At 32.6% G+C, this 18,341-nt stretch overlaps 2 protein-coding genes and 1 pseudogene across 2 annotated transcripts; 2 read left to right on the top strand and 1 right to left on the bottom strand.

Annotated features, from left to right (window-relative positions):
• The first annotated feature begins 2,754 nt into the window (after positions 1-2,754).
• Positions 2,755-4,984, top strand: LOC120169615 (glutathione S-transferase zeta class-like). Its single transcript, XM_039177726.1, has 11 exons — positions 2,755-2,830; positions 2,929-3,013; positions 3,110-3,166; positions 3,263-3,348; positions 3,456-3,527; positions 3,619-3,672; positions 3,774-3,849; positions 3,944-4,005; positions 4,491-4,550; positions 4,681-4,800; positions 4,845-4,984. The coding sequence occupies exons 1-10, from the start codon at positions 2,828-2,830 to the stop codon at positions 4,780-4,782; spliced, it is 657 nt and encodes a 218-aa protein (XP_039033657.1). The 5' UTR covers positions 2,755-2,827; the 3' UTR covers positions 4,783-4,800; positions 4,845-4,984.
• Positions 4,985-6,273: 1,289 nt separating this feature from the next.
• On the top strand, positions 6,274-10,592 carry LOC120169848 (glutathione S-transferase zeta class-like). Its single transcript, XM_039177934.1, has 9 exons — positions 6,274-6,281; positions 6,386-6,470; positions 6,558-6,614; positions 6,716-6,801; positions 6,888-6,959; positions 9,724-9,777; positions 9,883-9,955; positions 10,042-10,106; positions 10,524-10,592. Exons 1-9 carry the CDS (start codon positions 6,279-6,281, stop codon positions 10,590-10,592), a joined length of 564 nt encoding a protein of 187 aa, XP_039033865.1. The 5' UTR covers positions 6,274-6,278.
• A 4,007-nt stretch (positions 10,593-14,599) lies between these two features.
• Positions 14,600-16,502, bottom strand: LOC120169561 (annotated as a pseudogene).
• Positions 16,503-18,341: the final 1,839 nt, after the last annotated feature.

The raw sequence follows: 18,341 nt of genomic DNA, 5'->3' as shown, positions 1-18,341 counted from the left end.
GTATCAAAACTTAATTTTAATCCTCAATATTTCATTTTAGATTAAAATAATTTTTTATAAATAAAACTAATTATTCATCAATGTTTTAAAAATAATGTAATAAATCTATGCGATATTACGTACTAATATGACAATTGATAATATTGTATATATAATGATATTGACGTGTATCAATTAATAAAGTTATTTTTTAAGTTAAGTTTGTATAATTAATTATAAGATAAACAACGTATTTAATATCTAAATTATTATTTTTACTTTATTTTAAAACGTAAACTTTTATTTATTTTAAAATTATGTTTAATGTTTATTTTTCGTTTCATTTTATGCATCACTTTTAAAAATTTAATGACATTATAATTTTATGGTTAAATTATATTATTTATCATTCAGCTATCTTCTCACTTCTATTTTGGTCACTAAATTTAAAAAAAATTAATTTAACTACTCAACTTTCAAATTGTTCATATTTTAAGTACTATAATTTATTTTATTAATGATTTTGTGATATGAGTTTTTTTATTAATATATAATTAAAATAAATTAAATTAAAATTAGGATTAATTTGAAAGTTAAATAATTAAAAATATTAAACTTTAATGACCAAAATAAGAGAGAAGATAATTGAGTGGTGAATGATACAATTTACCCATAAAAAGGTTCCACGTACAATTCACCCATTAAATTTTTAACAGTAAGATTTTAAAACGAAACAAAAATTAAACGTTAGAAATGATTTTGAAACAAATGAAATTTAGATGCTAATACAAAATAAAATTGATAATTTATGTATTAAATTTGTAGTTTACCCTTAATTATAATTAGGGTAAAGTATAGTAATGGTCACTGAACATTTTTGAAACTTGCATTTAGGTCCCTCAACATTTAAAACTTGCAATACAGTCCCCCAACATTTATTCCGTTTGCAATATGGTCCCCCAACTTAAACCACAGTTAGAAAATTAGGATAAATTATATAAACGGTCATTGAACTTTTCAGTCACTTGAATTTCGGTCCCCCAACTTTTAAAACTTGCAAAACATTCATCAATTTCATTCTAAACCCCAATTTCCAAAGTAATTCAATTTTATTCTAAACCCTAAATTCTAAAATACTTCAATTAAATTCTAAAATACTTCAATTTAAGTTAATATAGGCTTGAAGAAAGAGTTCAAGGCACAGACACAACGAATAAAAATATATTTATATAAATGTATATTTATATTTAGATGTATAAATAAAAAATATATTCATATATTAATGTATGAATCATTTATATTTTTTGAATATTTATTTTTAATAAGAAATTAAAATTATTAATTATATTAGAAATACTCAACTTAAGATTATATATATAATCATGAATTATAAATATGAAAAATATAATTATTAAATTTAGTTTAAAAATATATAAATCTTAAATTTATTCTTTTAAAATATTGTATCAACTAATATTTAAAAAAATATATTAAATCTATCAAACAATTTATCAAATATAATATTTTTTTATTGTAAAAAATATAATATTTTCCCATCATTTATTGCTTTCAAATTTTTTGCCGAAGTTCAAATCTCATTATTTCCATTTTACATTATATTCTTTTTTTTTCTGGCATTGGTCATACTATTAGTATATGTATTATTGTATATCTCTTAACACAAACGATTGTGTTAGCTTAGTGGCTCGACCCTATATCTTTCATTTGCGTGACTCAGGTTTGAGTTTGCCCAAGACCCAAATTTTACTTCTTTGTAACTTAATTTTCTTCTAATTAGGAGGTGACATGTGTCACCAATAACACATATCATGATCATGTGTTAACACATGTCAGATCCTGATTAAATGATTAATTTATTAAATTTTATTTAATTTAGGACCAAATTGATAGCATATATAAATAATTAGGTGGTAACACATGTCACCAATGACACGTGTCATGATCGTGTGCTAACACATGTCAGATCCTAATTAAATGATTAATTTATTAAATTTTATTTAATTTAGGACCAAATTGATTATATAAATAATAAAGACTGAATGTATATTAATGTCAATTCCTTTTAACTGCCACATCATCATTTTTATCAATTGGTAACGACTAGTGGCTTAGTTGAAACAGTTAAATAATTATGTGGTATGATTGATAAATTTAAAAGATCGATGACAAAAGTAAAAAGGGCTAGATAGTTAAGTTGTCAACCGAGTAGTTTACACTTTTATTTATACGTCAAAATAACATTTTATAAATTTAAAATTCGAATTATTTTCAACCTCTTTTATATCCTAACTACTTTTTTTAATTAAAAAATTTCTTCAACAGATAAGAATTATACTATTATATTTATATAAAAAATACGTATCACATGAAATAAGATGAAATTAAATAATAATAACTTTGACATAATTGAATTTAATTTAAGTATTTTGGAATTTAGGGTTTAGAATAAAATTGAATTACTTTGGAAATTGGGATTTAGAATGAAATTGATGATTGTTTTGCAAGTTTTAAAAGTTGGGGGACCTAAATTCAAGTGACTGAAAAGTTCAATGACCATTTATATAATTTATCATAATTTTCTAACTGTGGTTTAAGTTGGGGGACCATATTGCAAATAGAATAAATGTTGGGGGACTGTATTGCAAGTTTTAAATGTTGGGGGACTTAAATGCAAGCTTCTGAAATGTTCAGTGACCATTACTATACTTTACCCTTATAATTAATCAGAAAATGACTTGTGAAAGAAACAACTAGACAAGAGAAAGATAGTAGAAGAAAAAAAAACATTGAGAAAAGACTTGTGAATTCCTCAGAATCAAGAGATACTATGGTACAATCTTCTCTGTTCATCAACCTCTGTTCCATTAGTACGCAGATACTGATTATGAGTTAACAATAAGAATGGTTCATCAACATGAACATGAACAGGCACAGCAGCAGAACAAACTGAAGCTCTATTCTTACTGGAGGAGTTCCTGCTCCTTCCGCATCAGAGTCGCCCTTAACCTCAAAGGTTCCTGCCCTTTTTCCCTTTCTTTTTCTGGGTTTTAATCATTTTCAATCTATTACTAATTAGAAGTTTCTTTTGGTTTCTGGGTTTTTTTGGCAGGTCTGGATTATGAGTACATACCCGTTAACTTGCTTAAGGGGGAGCAGTTCAGTCCTGGTCAGGATTCTTTTAAATTTTCTGGGTTTATTAATTTGTTTCTAATTCATTAATTATTGAAATTAAAAACATTGATGAAACTTGGGAAATGGGTAGAATTCCAAAAGCTGAATCCTATTGGGTATGTACCGGTGCTGGTGGACGGTGACGTTGTCGTTTCAGACTCTTTCGCAATTTTCATGGTCATTTTTTTCCTGTTTCCCCTTCTTTTCATTCAATTCAATTCTATAGTATTCGTTACTTAGCTTTATTTGTTTGTTTTTAATGAATGTGGAATTAAACCCAACAGTATCTAGAGGAGAAATACCCTCAAATCCCCTTATTGCCATCCGATCTTGCTAAGAAGGCACTCAATATCCAGGTCTCTGATGTCCTCCATTTCTTTTCTTTTTTTTATGTTTTTTGTCTCTAAGTTACGCGACAATAATGAGCATTCTCGCGTCGTTTTATAGGCCGCGAATATTGTTTCCTCAAGCATTCAGCCTCTTCAGAATCTAGCTGTGCTGGTTGGTCTCCGAGTGAATTTGTTATGCCTCCGTTTTGGTTTTTGATGGGATCATTGAAAGATATAGGGATTGCGTTTGATTTGCTGTTTTTACCTTTGCAGAAGTACATCGAGGAAAAAGTAAGTCCGGAAGAGAAAGTTCCTTGGGCAAAATTTCATATCGAGAAAGGCTTCGGAGGTAAGTGATGAGTAAAGGCATCGTACATATAACTATTCTACTAAGATTACTTCCCATGAGGGTTTATTGTTTCCTTCACGCTTCTTTGTTTCAGCACTTGAGAAGCTGTTAAAAGATCATGCTGGAAAATATGCGATCGGAGATGAAGTTGCCATGGTTTGTTCCATTCTGTCATGTTTTTAAATGCAACTTCATGCTCAAAGCACGTGGTAAATCGAGCACAAAGGTGCATATGTTTTGGTGTTTTTGGAATGCTTATATATTTGTTGCAGGATGCGGATGAAAGGATTTCGGATATCAGTTTGAATGAATTTGGCCTGATCGATAGTTTTGGTGAAAACTGTTTTAGTTTCCTGCAGTTATGCCTGATCTGGTAAATATAAATCAGGCATCATCGAGACACAGTTTTGCCCCTGAAGCATATATGCCTTTGTGCTTTTAGATGCAAATGAGTTAATCATAGGTCTAAACTCTGTTTGACGTTTGCTAATATCGCCTTCGGTTACTTGTTATGATGCCCTTTAGAAGTTGACTCCTAACATACAGTAGAAGAAGAAATAGATGAAGTTATATACTCTAGTTAGAAATATTCTGAAAATATACATACACACATAAATATGGCCTGTTGACTCTGTCTGCAGGCAGATGCATTCCTAGCACCACAGATTCTTGCTGGGATACAACGATTCAATGTCGACATGGTAATCTGCTCATCGATGAACATCTTGTTTCTGCTTCTTATTTGTGTTTGTTCATTTCAGCTCAATTAAAGTTTCCATACACACATATATTCTTGGCTAACAAGGCTTCTCTTTTCCTATTATTTTGTAGGCTAAATTCCCGCTTTTAACTCGGTTGAACGAGGCATATAGTGAGCTACCGGAATTCCAAAAGGCTATACCAGAGAATCAGCCGGATGCTCCTTCGGCATAGGGCGCTTGTTAAGACGGTGGATTGATGAGGTACACATATACCTCGGAATGGTTCATTCGAGGGAATGATGAATGATAATAAGGATTATGTTAGTCCTGAAGTTTATGTAAGAATCTATAATATCATATATTATGCAACATGGACATATCATAAACATGTATGGCATGTTTATCCGAATTAAATTGGGTGGTTTAATTCTCCATGTCCATAGTCATATCTCTGTTTGCAGAAATATGTGTCAAAATGTTTTCCTGGGACATTGGGTTCAGTTTCAAGGAGAAAAAGAATGAAATTTCTTCCCAAAAATTAACGAACTCAAACGAACAGATGATCGCACGTAAATGAACGAACGAGCCTTTTGTTCGTGTTCGTTCATTTAATTAAACTGACATAAAATCTTATTCATGTTCGTTTGTTTAACTAATAAACGAACTTCTAGCCGAACGGTTCACGAACGATTCGCTGAACGTTCAGTTCGTTTACGGACCCTACAATAATACACAATTCAAGTATTTTAAGTATAAGAATCACATTAAAAGACTTCATAAACCTGAGAACTTGTTGAATCATTTGTGGCGTTAGCAAATTAATTAAATAATCAATGCATATTTTCTGTACCTAATTAATCCAACCATTCACAAATTAGGATATTAGCAATGTGATGAGCATGGACTATTATAATAATAACATTTTTCTTCGACTCATATTCTAATAATAGCTAAACAAAGCCTCCATTGGTATATTTGCCCATTTTTCCTATATTGATATTTATTTTTTGGTTTAATTCAAATTGATATTCAAATTTATCTATTTTTTCCATAGTAGTATCTAACTTTTTTGGATTCATGTTGGTACCCAAACTTATCTATTTCTCCCATGCCAATACTTTTTCAGTAACAATGTTAGAAGGGGCGATATGATACTCGAGATTGTGCCACAACATCACCTAAAAAGTTATAAAAATGTGAAGCTGTAGGAATTAAAACCGTTACAAAAAAGTACCAATGTGGGAAAAGTAAACAAGTTCAGGTATCAGTGTGGACTAAAAATGTTTAGATGCAAAAGTGGGAAAAGTAGAGAAGTCCAAGTACCAATGTGGACAAAGAAAGTTTGGGTACCATTATGGAAAAAGTGAACAACTTTAAGGACTAAGATGTTAGTCACCCCTTTTTTGAAAAGAATACCTAAGGTATAAACATAGTTGCTTGAATTTAAATTCTTTAAGGAGAACAACATTGGCTTTTACCACTAAGATCATTTATCAACAATTTAAATAGGGTAAACTACAAGTTTAGTACCCAACTATCACTTTTATTCTGTTTTGATCACACAACTATTTTTTATTTCAAAATTATATCTAACGTTTAGCATTAGTTTTATTTTGATCACCCACTATTAAAAAATAAATAGAACTATTGAGGTAGTATTTTTTTTTATTTTTTTCAATGATGATGTGGGAGCGTTGTCTTCTGTAATCGGTAGTATCAACAGACAATATGGTGAGATCTTCATCTTCTCCGTTCATATAGCTTTGTTCATTTACTATGATGGTATTGGTTATGAATTAACAATAAGAATGGTGCATCAACATGAACATGAACAGACACAGCAGCAGAACAAACTGAAGCTGTATTCTTGCCAGAGGAGCTCCTGCTCCTGCCGCATCAGAATTGCTCTTAACCTCAAATGTACTCTCTTCTTTCTTTTTTTTTCCCCTTCCTTTTTCAATCTTTTACTGATTAGTAATCACTTTTGGTTTATGGATTTGGCTGCAGGTCTGGAGTACCAGTACATACCTGTTAACTTGTTTAAGGGGGAGCAACTCAGTTCTGGTTACAAATTTTTTTTTTCTGGTTCAACAATTTTAACATTTTGATTCTATTTCATTGACTGTTGTGATTGAAACATTGTTGAACCTGCGGAAAATGTGTAGAGTTCCAAAAGCTGAATCCCATCGGATATGTTCCGGTGCTGGTCGACGGCAACGTTGTCATATCTGACTCTTTCGCCATTTTCATGGTCAGTTTTCTGTTTATTCAATTCTGTTGCATTCATTACCTAGCTTGATTTGTTTGTTTTTAATGAATGTGGAATTAAACCAACAGTATCTGGAGGAGAAATACCCTCAAATCCCCTTGCTTCCATCTGATCTTGCAAAGAAGGCACTCAATATCCAGGTCTATGTTGTTAAAAGTCAAAGGCACGGGCGGCAGATTTTTTCTACATGGGTTGCTGAAGAATTCAACAAATTTGGGCAGCACCGAATTATTGAAATTGTGAAAGGATAATTACAAAATCGAGTCTTTGAATTTTAGGATATTTACAAGATTAATCCTTAAGCTTCAACTATAAATACCCTAACCCATTTAGCTTCAAATATAATCCCCAAATCATTCTAGGTCTCTCTCAAGTGTTTTTGTAAACACATGTAAATTTTCTTCCTTTAGTAAAAGATATGCCGCAGTCCGGAAACGTATGCATAATTGACTGAACTCCGTTATCAATTTCGGGTATTAGTTTTCCGCTTTTATTTCGCATTCTCACTAATATGGTAATCAGAGCTTTTTGGTTATGAATTTTGTCAATTTTTCTGCGATGTTACCATTTATGTGAATAGTGAATTTCGTGAATAGTGAAATTTGGTCGGCGATACGAGTTCGTCGACGGAGGTGTTCTAATACACGGTGGTTCGCAGAAATTGTCAGAAACGATCCAAACGAAGCCAGATTCGAGTGGGAGCGATGGCTGCAAACAAGGGAATGTGAAAATTGAGAAGTTGGATGGTGCGCTCAAGACCTTCTTGGAAGGACTTAGATCAGGGGCAATGCTCGGGAGAGAGCAAGGTGATGCCCAGAGACTTTCGGAAGCTATAACTGTAGCCAAAAAGCTGTCTAAGCTTGCAGGTGACAAGCCAAGTAGCGATGTGTCATCCAGGACCATGCCCATAGATAGTGGAAACAATGGTGGAGACCGGGAAAAGATGCAGCAGGGAGATGGTAGAGAAAGCACTTCGAATGGTCAAGGTGAGCCATTGACTGTTCGTAGCCAAGGAAAGCCATCGGGAAAAAATGGCAAGGCTAAGTCCGGTGTAAAGAAGAATAGGAGCAAATAAAAATTGAAGTGCTACTTCTGTGATGGTCCTCATTTGATTAGAGGATGTCCCGAGAAGCATCACCTTGCAACCATCATGAAGAGGATGGAAGAAGGAGAAGTAGCGGAAATTGGCACGGTTGCAAGTGTTAAAGCTGCCAAGCCAGGGAAAAGACTTGGTTCGATTGAGGGGATCAATACGGCCAAGCAAGGAACAAGACATGGTGCGACTACAAGTTCTCAAGTAGTCAATCCAAAAAGGAAACATGACGAGACTGCAGGTGTCAAAGCAGTCGAGCACAAGAAGGGACCCGTGTGATAACAAGAGATAAAGCTGTCAAGCTGAGGGTGCAGAGTGAGCAAATCCGCTCACAGTATGCCAGGATGGAGGTGTGGTCCAAGTTGAGGCGTCTCAGGCATAAAGGGACACTTAAGGAGTATGTGAACCGATTCAGAAGACTCATGCTCAAAGTTTCGAGTTTGACTGAAGAAGATGGGTTCTTCACCTTCATGTTCAGATTGAAGCCATGGGCGAAGAAAGTGTTGGAGCGAAGGGAAGTTAAGGAGATATCTAAAGCCTTGACAACCGCCGAGTCAATCAAAGAATTTGGAGTCAAGAAAAACAAGACTTCCAAAACAAAGTCGAAAGCCGAGAGTAGTGGCAAGCGAATCCATGATAAAGGCAAGTCAAAGGATGAGGAATATTTTTCCTCGAGTGGCAGAGAAAGTTCATTCAATGATAAACCAGATAGTGAGTCTGGAGAAGAGGTGTGCAGTCTTGACACAAGTTCAAGTGTCAAAGATACTAAGCCGAGGGTAAGAGTCGAGCAAATAAGGGGGTGCAAACTAAAGGTACCAAAAGTGTTGCGAGACTACCCGAGGGGAGCCGAGTCATCCAATGTGATGGATGAGCCCAGGATCGAGTTGTCCAGAGAAGAGGACGAACCCAAGATCGAGGGGGCGTTGAGAGTTGGCTCAATACATTTCATTTCTGCCAAGGCAAGTAGAAGCCGAGTGCAGGAGAAGTTAGCCATGTCTAAGGAGTTTGTCGAGCATGTTCGTGTAGAGAAAAGGGCTTCAGAGACCATCTTAAGAAAAGGGTTGAAGCAGGGGCTTGTAGAGGATGTTCAAGTGAGGAACAATCATTCAAAGACTAGTGGACAAGAGTCGAAGGGAGCCAAGACGTTGAGGGACAAGGCAACCACGGAGAAACTGCCCAATAACAAGTGGGTTTACAGGGCGGTGACTACAGACAAACTGAAGTTGTGCTCAACTTCAGTTGGCATGCTACAGTAACAAGAGCAGAAATATTGTTGTATTGATCGAGGTGTGAAGACATATTAAAATTAGTCTTCAAGTGGGAGATTGTTAAAAGTCAAAGGCATAAGCGACTGATTTTTTCCACATGGGTGGCTGAAGAATTCAACAAATTTGGGCAGCACCAAATTGTTGAAATTGTGAAAGGATAATTACAAAATTGAGTCTTTGAATTTTAGGGTATTTATAAGATTAGTCCTTAAGCTTCAACTATAAATACCCTAACCCATTTAGCTTCAAATATAATCCCCAAATCATTCTAGCTCTCTCTCAAGTGTTTTTGTAAACACCTGTAAATTTTCTCCTTTTAGTAAAAAATATACAGCAGTCTGGAGACGTATGCATAATTGGCTGAACCCCGTTAACAATTTTGGGTATTATTTTTCCGCTTTTATTTCGCATTCTTACTAATCTGGTTATAGGGAAATTACTCGTACTTGGTTTATTTCCCAACATATGTTTTCCTTTGTATGATTAATTATCCATGTTTTACTGAGCTTAATGACTAATGAGTACCCACACATTGTTCCACAGGCTGCAAATATTGTTTGCTCAAGCATTCAGCCTCTTCAGAATGGAACTGTGCTGGTTCGTGTCCGAGTGAATTCGCCTCGAAAACGAGCCGATACTCGGTTTTATTATTGTTGAAATATACAAGGGGTTGCATTTTATTTGCTGGTTTTAACTTTACAGGAATACATTGAGGCAAAAGTAGGTCCTAATGAGAGAATTCCTTGGCTAAAATTTCATATTGGGAAAGGCTTTGAAGCTAAGTTATAAGGCCTCCTCCTCCAAAGATTAAGTGCCACGAGGGTTAATTGTTTCCTCTAATGGATTAATGCTTCTTTGTTTCAGCGCTCGAGAAGCTGTTGAAAGATCCTGCCGGAAGATATGCAACCGGCGACGACTTTTCCATGGTTTCATCAGATAATTCAATTTTGACAAAAAAATTAAAACTTAAAAGACTAAAATAAATGAAATAATGTTTAATAAATAACATGATCTTTTTAATAAAAGAAAATTTTAAGGGTGCGAACTAAATGACTTCCATAATTAAGAAATTATTGTTATTTCTTGAGGATTCGGATTCTAATACTATAAATGTTAAGGGTGTGATCGTTCGATGTCAATAGATTGAAAGTTGTTTTTTAACAATATTAATTCTTAAACTTTAACTATTATTTAAAGAGTTAATTGCATATATGTCCCTAAACTATAATCATCGTTGTAGACATCCGTCTTTGTCCAGATTTTTTTAGTAGTTTTTATTTATTATTATTCTTATTATTCTTATTATTATATATTAAATATTAATATTTAAGTTCTTTTTGCAGGTCCATGTTACAAGGACCCAAACTAGATACAACCCAGACCGAAATGAACTTTCATACATGTTTTTATAGACTATTTACATATTTAACCTATGTTATTTTAATTTCTTGTGTTTTGGTCTTTAATTAAAGGGTAGTAGTACATATTTGGTCCCTGATTTTTTATTTATCTGAGTTTAATCCTTATGCTTGTGATATATGTATTTATCTATTTTTACCCATATATTTTATTGTTGTTATTCATTTTTGCGCATATATATATAATCTATTTATGTGTCATGTGTATATATTTATTCTTTATTTTGACTAATATGTATTTATATATTTTTTGAGGAAATTGATGTACATATTTATATAATACAAAAAGGGGATATTTTTACTATTGTATTTTGTACTTATATTTAATAAAAAAGGTTATTGTTAATACTATAAAAAATTATGAGATTCTTTAGTAATTATTTGGCTAACCTATGAAAGATCCCAAAATCTTATGGTGTCTTTTCGAGGGTTATTCAAATAAAATAATTTTTAATAAATTATTATTTTTATTCTAAACTAATCCTTAAACTTTTGAGCATTCTGATTACATCCCTAAATTATGACATTCTTTCTAAATTAATTCCCTAAAATTTTTAAATCTTTCAATTTCATCCTTAAATTTATTCAAATACGTAATTAGTTTCAACCATACTTTAACTTAAAAAAATTCAAACATACAATAATATAACGTGACCCAATGGTTTTAGTAACAAGGGTTGCAATTAGTATATATGTATAGTTTAAGATAAATTTGGAATGCTAAAAAAGTTTGGGGATCAATTTAGAATAAAGGTTATAGTTTGAAGGGTGAAATTGAAATGTTTAAACTTTTTGAGGATTAATTTATAATGATAATTATAGTTTAGGGATGAAATTGAAATATTTAAAAGTTAAAATATCAATTTAAAATGAGGATCATACTTTGAGAACATGTGATGCAAATTAACTTTTATTTAAATTTTACTTAAAAATTTATTGAGCTTAAAGGAGAATGGTGATTTTTTTTTATAGAAAGCTGCTAGTTTTATTAAAGATAGAAAATATCCAGAATTACAATGAAGATTTACAAGCATAACCATAAACGAAAACTAAATTATAATTAAGATATTTTTCTATAACCATTGATACAAAATATTATCCACCTAGATCATACAAGAACCAAAGAAGGAAAATGTTAAAAAATTTAACCAAAATGCTCGAACAAAATAAAGATACGAACAAATCTGATTGCATCGCCAAACAAATCACAAAAAGAGGATGAATCTACTGAAAGACCACCGACAAATCACAAATCAAGTCAAGTGACGTGAGAAAACTATCTACCAAAGCAAAACACGTATTCAAATCAATCTGAGGGTCCAAAGCAGGGAGGATCAACATGATAACAAATAAACGACATCGTAATTAGTAGTGGCGATGTCAAATCTAACACTGAGGAAAAAAAATAAACGAAAACAGCAGTCAAGCGACCGAAAACTATCAAAAGGTAAAAAAAAATGTGCCACAAAGACAGAGATAAATGTTCCATAAAAGATGAGATAAATGTGTCATAAAGACAATAATTCTTATTAAAAAAAAAACAAAGAGTAAAGACAATTAACGGTCAACAACCAACATTAAAACTGATACCGTAACCGGCTAAACAAAATCAAAGAAGAAGAAAATTAATTTAATCTATAGAAAATAACACAAATCATAAAAGAAAATAAAGGAAAGGATGGAGAGAGAGAGAGAGCAACTAGGGTTTAAAGGAGAGCGATATTCTCCCTATAGATATTAAATTTAAATAATTATAATTATAGGATATGTATATAGTACCCTATAATCACTTTAGATTAAAGAAAAAATTATTTAACACGTGACAATAATCAAAGTGCATTTCAGTTAGAGATTGAATAATATTGTAAAAAACCACAATAAATTGTAATTTGGTTTCAATTAGAGTAATTAATATTTGAACTTAAGAACATGAACCACTCTACTTGGTTCTAAAAATGAGAGGCAGCGAGCTCAATGAATACGCGCTTCTTCCTGCCTTCATCAGTCATGTCGGTTCCACTCTAAGATGCACTTATTTAATCTATTTTCATAGGTTGTTTATCAATGTGATCAGATATATTTATACTTTTTATTCGAATTTATTTTATTAAAGTTTTTTTAAAAACTTTTCCCTTCTGTGATCTTAAGTGGTTAGTTTAATTTATGTGTTAATGATTGTAAAAAAGTGTTCTTATTATGTGTTTAATTTACAATTGTTGTTATAAATATTCATTATAATTTAGATATTTTCTACTTTTAATAAAACTAACAACTTCTATCTTATTTAAAAAAACATGTTAAACACACACATATATATAATCATTTTAATAAAAAAAATAATCATTTTAATATATAATTTATATTTTAGTCATATTATAGGTAGACAAACATGTTTTCACATTGAAAATGTTTAAAACATATCATTTAGTTCAATTATTATATAATAACGTTATCAATTTATCATATAGTATTTATAATATGTATATGTAACATATAGACGAAAAAGATAAGTTAAATCAATTCATAATAGTTAAATTAACAAAGCTGACATGTTTTTAATTTAATAAACATATCAACAATCACTACACGTATTATACACTTTGTCTCAACATGTAATCATACTAAACATGTTTTTATTATCATATATTTATATCATCAGTATGTGTTCTAAATATTTTTACTAAATTAGTTTAGATTTAAAAAATTTACATTTGAAATAATTGTTATCATAGCGTTAATTATGTCAATAATGACGATAAACACAATACATTAATCTAAAAGTTGTAACCACGATTTAAATTACTGTGCCCTTCTCCTATTCCAACCTCACGACACTTTCGCTTTAATCTTTTAATTACCTTTCTCAATTAACATTTAATTATGCAAACGAGGTTTTTTTTTCTCTTTTACTTTTGTGAGCCACAATGTTAGTTTTGGTGTTGATCGTCACCGAATCTTTATGTTGAGAGTTACTGCACTGCATATGTATGCAGCAGTCCCAGACGTGTTTCCATGCATGCTCATGCATGATATAGTTGAGATGGTTCTAGAATTGATAAGAGTCTAGAAGATAGTTGGTTATAACAGAATATTGTTAAGCAGTTTTTAAAGCTTTGTAAAACTGTTATATAAGCTGGAAGAACGTGAGGCTTGTGATGAGCTTTTGCAATCATCTTTGCTAATTGAATAAAGAAAGTGCACAAGTTCTTGAAGGTTTCTTTGGTATATTCAACATGGCAGCATTCTCACACTTTATCATTAGTTTTCTGTATCTTGTATTGGTTCATTATTTGTTAAGTTTTTATTCTATTTTTTTAATAAAAATAAAGTTTGTTAGACTACTTACTTTTCGTATATTTTGTACATGTTCGTTTGTCCTTTTGACACATTTTAACACTACTCTTGTAACACGTTTTACTATGCTCTTGTGGCAAATTTTCTCTATCTTATGACATGTTCGTTTATCTCTGAGGTAGATATGTGATCGTGTAGTGATTCTCATGTGGCTCATATTTGATTTGTCATTGTCGGTGGCCATTCAGTGTTTAGATTCTCTTTTGTGGTCGTTTGTTGATGCATTTAGATTTATTTTACGAAGTGGGTACTTAGGTTTCGCCCACCACTCCTTCATCACCTCTAAAATGTTTAGTTTTTTAGAGACAAATGAGTATTATTGACGATTATTGGGTGACTATGGATGATGAACGTTAAATTCAAAAAGAAGATTTTGATTATTATTACGACTTTGAATTTCGATTAAACAAATGTTGATTTGATTGCAATTAGATTGGGGAAATACATAATGGTTTTTAATTTCTTCCAATTCTATCACTATATATGACATGTTAAACAAAATGTATTCCTTTTAGTTGGGTTGCAGCCTCACCCTACTACATATCTACGTAAACAACAGCAACAAATAATCACTCTAAAGGAATCAAACCACCTCTACAGATTAGTAGCAATATATATATATATATATATATATGTAGCAGCGGCGCCTATTTGAAAGGGTTGTTACCTTCCGGGATCGGATTCCACTCCCAAAGCCTGTCCAACAAGGCCGCCGTACTCGGTTGTGTCGCTTGTAGCACGTTCAGAGAAAGCTGTTGTGCCTGTGGTTGTGCCGGCAAAGTCGAAAACTACGGTTGCTGTTGTTGATGATTATGCAGATGGAGATGATGATTTGGATTGTAGTATTGTTGCTGGTTCAATGTAGCTTGTTGGAAGCTTACTAGCAGGTGGAGATCGTCGACGACGATGTTCGGTGGAACGGAAGAAGGGACTAGTGGAAAGAGAGTTGTGGGATTGGGGAGTACAGAGCAGCAGCCTTGCTTGGACTGGTGGTTTAACAACATTCCTTCACCTTCCATTTCAGATGGTAATCCGAGTGTCGTGCTGATCGGAGGAGGAGCCATCGGACGGTATACGTTCCGTTTCGAAAGTCCGAGAGTTGTTGTAACATCAGAGGTACTTGTGCTACTGCTTCCTTCGGTTTCACTTATTTTTTCCATGGCTTGTTGAGCTGCTGGTGCCTCTTGGGGATATCTCTTCTCCATAGATAGTTGTCCTCTGGAAGAATCCGACGGCCGCCATGTCAGAAGACAACGTGGTAGCGACGGGTGATCCTCCACTCGGGCTCTCTTGTACACCCGGCAAAGCGATATTTCCGCCTGAAAAACGACACCGGAGCTGGTGAAGAGAATGAAGAAGCAATTCCCAAGCATCAATTAAATGTTGGTGGACATTGAGAGTAGGTTACAGTTATGATACTCGTGACTGGAAGTAATAGTAGTATTGAATACATGTAATTGGTGTAAAGGTTCTTTTGGGGTCATGGAATCCAAAGTTCATGCAGATACAGTAAAGAAATCAATTAATAACAACAAGACTAGAAGGAAACCTTGCAATTATGAATTTTTCAAAAGAGAAACTAGGGTTTGATGAAAGGAGACATATAACAAGATCGTATCCATTTAGAATTTTTATTAATTATTAATAACACTGACTTACGCTATGTAAATTCAGTTGTTTGAGCCCGATGGTAGAACAAATAGATGGTGAGATTTGGTGCATCAAATTATAAGTGGAAATAATATACCTTTTTGTAGCTTTCGGTCTCGTGGTGAGGCAGTCGATACTCATTCATAATCCAACTGGATCGGATTCCCTTGGGAGCTTTACCGGAGTAGAAGACTAGGGTTTTCTTCAGACCAATGGATCGAGAGTTCTCGCCTCGAATCATACGGTCTGCTCCGGTCGTCTTCCAGTAACCGGACGTCGTAACACGATTCGGTCGATCCCCGTTTCTGTACTTCCGGTCTCTTGGAACATAGAAGAACCACTCTTTCTCCCCAATTGCAGCCAAGGCTGAGATGTTCCGCACAAGAATTCAAACAAAAGATATACACATATATGCATGTGTGTGTGTGTGTGATAGAGAGAAGAAGGAAAGAAATGAAGAGGCAAACAACCAGAAGGATTTGCAGTTTTTCTTACCAGGAAGCTCCCAGGGGTCATAGCGATAAAGATCAAGGAAAGTGATGAGCTCGATATTGAAACGCTTGCCCTCCACCTTACGTCGAAGGTAGAACTCCACGAGTTCTTCCTCGGTAGGGTGGAATCGAAAACCAGGCATCACCACGTCGTGCTCGTGCTCATCTTTGCCGCTGCTGCTGATGCTGATGTCGTGGTTGCTGCCGTCGTCCACGACGTTGATATTGGTATTACTATTATTATTATTATCGTTGCTCATGATCGCTGCTTCCGGTATTACTACTGCCATAAACTAATTAACCATCAAACTATTATGACTCATAACATACATATATGTATCAGCTCTGAGCTATATGGAATTGGCCTCAAATGAAGTGGTAGGCTTAAATTTTGGTGGCTCTTTTAAAATGGAGGAGAAGAAGAAGAATGAAGAAAACTAAAGAGATAGAACAAATTTCGAAGGGGGAGAGTTAAAAAGGTGGAGATAGCTTTGAGGGCCTACCCTACATGGGAAGAGTATGCCTAGAGGGTGATTAAGATGAGACAATGACATGTCAAATAGACGACAGCTTGGCCATCACCATTAGAGCTTTGCGGTGCCCTTGGCCCATTCTTCTGATGTCTCATGTTTGAGTACTTGTGTATGTAAAAAGTCTCTGTAAGACGACTCACTCACTAAAACAAGTGTGTGACGCAAGTCGATCCGAATTAGTCAAGATATAACTATATGTATCTGATTTACTAATTGACTAATTCAGAGATGAAACTGACTTTCCCAATCTAATTTGCTCCATTAACAAATGTAAAGATTCAAACTCTTGATTTTCCTTTAAAAGATCTAATATCTTATCTAACGGATCAACTCATCGTTAATATTTCATAAATTTTAAAATAATATATTTCATGGTTATTTTTCTTCACTTATGATTAATATATGGACCATCATTATTATTAAATTCGAACATATATCTCACTATTAATTTAAATATTACTGTCATAATAATTAATTTCATTATCATTTTTTAATCTCATCGAAATCAATTTGGACTTTTTATTAACAAATGTGGGACTCGAACCCATTAAATTGGAACAAATCTTCCCTTTTGTCAAAGTTTTGAATTACCTCAATTTTGTATGAAGAAAAGTCTCTTATTTTTCTTGACTATATTACTTTAAAAAATTCCCCACATGGAAAATAATAAATGTTCTCTTTCTTTTAAAAAAAATGCAATTTCCATTATATAATTTATTCGATTTTTTAATTCTCGTATCACTTCTTTATATGTCTTTTATCGAACAATTATTTTATGGACTCGGTTCACCACTTCATCCATGATCCAATGAATAATAACAGTAAATTTTAAAATAACTTCCAAATAATCACTCACATTTTATTTACATGCAGGAAAGAGGTAAATATTCACCTTGAAAAAATTATACAGACAAATATTATTGGTTTAGACCACGGATGACGCGGTGAGCCGGGATCATTTAATAATTTCTCGTCTTTTACCTATTTATTTAGTAATCTAAATAAAATTTATTTTTATTAATTAGATAAAACCACTAAAACAATAAACCCTATAACATGTGATCCAATGGCCTAAAATGGAATGGTCTGTTTTCTAAATTTTTTAAATTATTATATAATTTAAATATTTTATATTTATAATGCATTTTGGTTCCTTAAAAGTTTATATGTCACCTTAATTTTCTTAATTTTGTCCACTAATATAAAATCTTATGTCAATTAGTAATATAAAAATAGATTATCAATAAAAATATTTTATTATCCAAAAAAATGTTATAAATAAATAAAAAAAATTAGAGATCAAGTCGAAAAAAATCAAATTTAGTTAAGGACCAAAACATCTTTTCAATATATTTTTTTTAATTTTACAAAATTGAATATGGTTCGAACTCAAATTTTAAATTGACTCGAACTCTTAACATAATAAGCTTGATCAGTTTTTGATTCACTTTGTCTCACTTTTAAATAAGATAAATTACATATTTGGTTACTCACCTATTATTTTATTTTTGTTTTGATTGTCCAACTATTATTTTTAATGCATACTGAATATTACGTTTTGATTCTGTTTTGGTCAGCGTCATTAAAAAATTAATAGTGATATTGACGCGTCACTATAAGATAATGTCACGTCAACATTAAAAAAAAATTAAAGATGTTGTATTAGTTTCATAGCTAAATTTTAATGGTAAGTGATCAAAACATGATCAAATCAT

Source organism: Hibiscus syriacus, unplaced genomic scaffold (assembly GCF_006381635.1).
Source record: "Hibiscus syriacus cultivar Baekdansim isolate YM2019G1 unplaced genomic scaffold, ASM638163v2 tig00111769_pilon, whole genome shotgun sequence".
Taxonomy (NCBI): Eukaryota; Viridiplantae; Streptophyta; class Magnoliopsida; order Malvales; family Malvaceae; genus Hibiscus; species Hibiscus syriacus.
This window is presented reverse-complemented; position numbering and strand designations above follow the sequence as displayed.

Bases quoted from the DNA above. Each gene is read 5' to 3' on its own strand.
- LOC120169615 (XM_039177726.1), top strand. The intron at 3,349-3,455 runs GTCATTTTTTTC...TAAACCCAACAG, and splicing joins ACTCTTTCGCAATTTTCATG to TATCTAGAGGAGAAATACCC. The intron at 3,673-3,773 runs GTTGGTCTCCGA...TTACCTTTGCAG, and splicing joins TTCAGAATCTAGCTGTGCTG to AAGTACATCGAGGAAAAAGT.
- LOC120169848 (XM_039177934.1), top strand. The intron at 6,960-9,723 runs GTCTATGTTGTT...ATTGTTCCACAG, and splicing joins AGAAGGCACTCAATATCCAG to GCTGCAAATATTGTTTGCTC. The intron at 10,107-10,523 runs GTTTCATCAGAT...TTCTTTTTGCAG, and splicing joins CCGGCGACGACTTTTCCATG to GTCCATGTTACAAGGACCCA.